Source organism: Chelmon rostratus, chromosome 12, assembly GCF_017976325.1.
Source record: "Chelmon rostratus isolate fCheRos1 chromosome 12, fCheRos1.pri, whole genome shotgun sequence".
NCBI classification, from domain to species: Eukaryota; Metazoa; Chordata; class Actinopteri; order Chaetodontiformes; family Chaetodontidae; genus Chelmon; species Chelmon rostratus.
Window position 1 is genome coordinate 25,014,523 of NC_055669.1, and position 3,335 is coordinate 25,017,857.

At 48.2% G+C, this 3,335-nt stretch overlaps 1 protein-coding gene across 1 annotated transcript; it reads right to left on the minus strand.

The window, feature by feature from the left end:
- Positions 1 to 239: 239 nt before the first annotated feature.
- rnf182 (ring finger protein 182) lies at positions 240 to 1,112 on the minus strand. The gene has a single exon (XM_041949033.1). The coding sequence runs from the start codon at positions 1,110 to 1,112 to the stop codon at positions 240 to 242; it is 873 nt and encodes a 290-aa protein (XP_041804967.1).
- Positions 1,113 to 3,335: the final 2,223 nt, after the last annotated feature.

Below are 3,335 nucleotides of genomic sequence, written 5' to 3' on the forward strand. Positions count from 1 at the left end.
TACCAAGCTAAACAAAGCACAAATTAACATGTATAACAATGAAAAGCTCAAAACTGCGAGCTCCATTTGCAGTGTACACAATGTTCTCGATCTCTTATTCAATAAAGACAAGGAGCGTTTTTTTCTCCAGCTGAAGCAAGTGTTTACATGGTCAGTTACACAGTAACATCCCCATTAGTGAATTCTAGAAATCCATTGTCAAGCATTACGAAACAAACCGTTGCCCATTCATGGTCCCATTACGGTGGCATGCAGTCCCACAACTCATGGCAGATGCACTGGCAGAACCCGTAAACCATGATCATGATGAGGCTGGCAGGAACCAGGCTCACCAGCAGCACCCCAAGCGTTGTTCTTTGCATGATGAGCAGGTAAACCCCCATGGGCAGAGAGCTGAAGTACAGCAGCCCCAGCACCCACACCAACGCCCGGGCCGAGGTCTGGCACAAGAGAGCCGCGCAGTTCCACACCGTCCACCTCTGCGTGATGGACGCCATGGAGTCCAGACTGGATGAGCGGTAGCCCCGGTTTGATGTGTGAGATCCACGTGGCTGGCGGTGGAGGTCTTGGGTGGATGCAGGCACCGGTGGAGGCTCCATGATGGTGATGACCACAAAGTTAGGGGAGCCCCTAATGGAGGAGTAGGTGGTGGAGGAAGAAGTGGAGGAAGAGGAGGAGGGGGATGCCACAGGTGGGTTGCTACCCATCAGCGAGCTCAGGCGCCTTGGGCTGAGGAGCAGCTCCGTGGTTGCCTCCTGGTGGAAGTGGAGGTTCCTCTGATTCCTGCTTTGGAGGGCCAGCGCCGCCACCAGGTTGCTGTCATCTCCCAGGCTGCTCACCGCCTCCCCTGGCAGTCTGGTAAGGTAGCGGCAGAACGGGCACACCACGGCGTTGGGAGGCGACTCACCCAGGTCCAGGATCTTAGTGAGGCACTTGGCACACAGACGGTGGCAACACTCGAGCACCTTCGGCCTGCGACTCCCCAGGTTGTACGCACAGTAACAGATCTTACACTCCAGCTCCTCTGTGCTCAGTATGTCCACATGGCCACAACCACCACCACCACCACCACGACCTCCACCATCCTCAGTGCTCTGCAGCTCAATCATCATCCTACCCCCAAGCTCTATCCTGCCTCGGGATCAACAGAAAAATCCAACCAAGAGCTCGGGTCCAGGCTCAGCACCGAGGGACACGGCAAGTTTCCCATAGATGGAGACAGTGACAATGGTCCACTCCACTGAAGGTCTGGGGTTCATTGTGGCTGTCCAATGGGCTCCTGCAGTGTGTGTGTGTGTGTGTGTGTGTGAGAGAGAGAGTGAGAGAGAGAGAGAGAGAGAGAGAGAGATTTGGGAGTTGATGTGGGAAGTCCCTCGCGAGTTCTGGCCTCTGGGGTTTGCCTGCCTCTGAGCCGTTGGGGTAACGGTGCTTCGTTTGGGGCAAAAAAGCCTTTCATGGGCCGCATGAAAAAAGAGAGAGAAAGTGAGAGAGACAGAAAGAAAGACAGACAGAGACAGAGAGAGAGAGAGAGAGAGAGAGAGAGAGAGAGAGATCTGTTAACACAGCATTAGAAGAGAACAGAGGCGAAGGGACAACAAAGCAAAGCCTGTACAAACCAGAGCTGGAATTTTCGAGCCTGATCTTTTGTTGCTCAGTGAAATTCAGTCCAATTAGTGGCTGACACACACATACACACACACACACACACACACACACACACACACACACAAATACAACCTCTAACATCTACAGTTCTCTGTTAATGGCTGTGTGTAGGTGTTTATGTATGTGTGTGTGTGCCTGTATTATAATGCTAAAATGTGTGTGTGCAAGTATGCAAACCTTGTGCACAAGTGCTTGCATTACATTAGTGTGTGTGTGTGTGTGTTTGTGTGTGTGTGCACGCACGCGCTTGAAAATCTATGAATGAATGGGTGTGGATTTCTACAACTTCTTGTGATGGTTCACATAAAAATCTGCCTGTTTGCATGAAAACTTTGGTGACTCTGCACCTTTGTATGCAACATGAAGTTTGCTGTCACACACACACACACACACACACACACGACCTGGTTCAGCTTCGGACAGTTAAGGTGTCAGTAAACTACCAGCGTGGCCAGAAGGAACAATTATGAACTAGTTCAGTTTGAGCGTGACCCAGTTTAATATCTTCTGGACTGTAGTTCTGGGTTCTTTGGGTTGTTTAATAAAGTGTGATTTGGGGATGAAAGTTCATTCTTAACCTTGGAAACAGTAGACTGGCATGGAGTGGCGGAGTGGAAAGTGGAGCAGGTCGTTGTTGGAGATCACGGTTTGGCACCGAGCTCTGAGCTCTTGATTCGGGTCCAGAACAGTGCAGGCAGCAGCGTAAAATGGGTCATCATCATCTCTTTGTAGTTCTTAGCTTCCTCTTACTCTCCAACGTGCTGCATTCTGACTCCGTCGTGTGTGGCAAGTGGCCCAGTCTGCTGTCTATCACACAGCGCCTTCCTCACACCGCCTGCATTCATCTCGCTGTTCTTTTGCAGAGTTGAATTTTGGAATTTGGCAAAATCAAAAAGGCGGATCTGTGACCACATTTGCTGGCTGACCAGCCAAAACAAACGTTAACACAGCCTGTAGCCACTCCTGCCCGATACACACCGCATCTTGTGTGGCAGCATTTTTTGCTCCAACCGGCCGTTTATTCTGATAACAACAGGATGATATCAGGCCTCTCACAGCAACAAGCTCCAGAAATACTAAGAAAAAGAAAGAAATTACTTGGCTAACTGATAATTAGGCTAGAAAGTTACACCATGGGGATTTCTTATGAAGCTACAATCCAGCGACCAAAGTCACCGATTACATGGTGAACTCAACAAAAACAACAAATTACACACAAGCAGCATCATCACAAAAGAGACCTTTTAAAATACTCTTTTAACAACATCACTACATTATAACTCAAAGGTAAATCCACACACACACACACACACACACACACACACACACACAAACCTGACGTCAATGGCCTGAACCACAACAAAACAAGCAGCAGTTGAAGTCTGGAGCCGTTTCCAGTCAGAGAGAAGTGGACTGAGCGAGACCGGAAGTGTGGCGATTTTGTCTTTCATAATAAAGGGCGTGAGTTGCCCTTTTTTTTAGTAACATCGAAGCAAAAACATTCACAATAATATCTGTCATAACGCCTTTGATTTTTTACTTACAGAGTTGGAAAGTTTTCACTTTTTCTTCTGAATTTCCAGATGACAAAGTGATATCACATCTAAAAATATATTTTAATTTGTTTGTCTAATTAAAACAAATACAAGAACGCACATTAAGGACATTCC

What these genes read in the sequence shown, in the direction of transcription:
- rnf182 (XM_041949033.1), bottom strand. Translation starts at nt 1,112, where the DNA reads ATGATGATTGAGCTGCAGAGCACTGAGGATGGTGGAGGTCGTGGTGGT.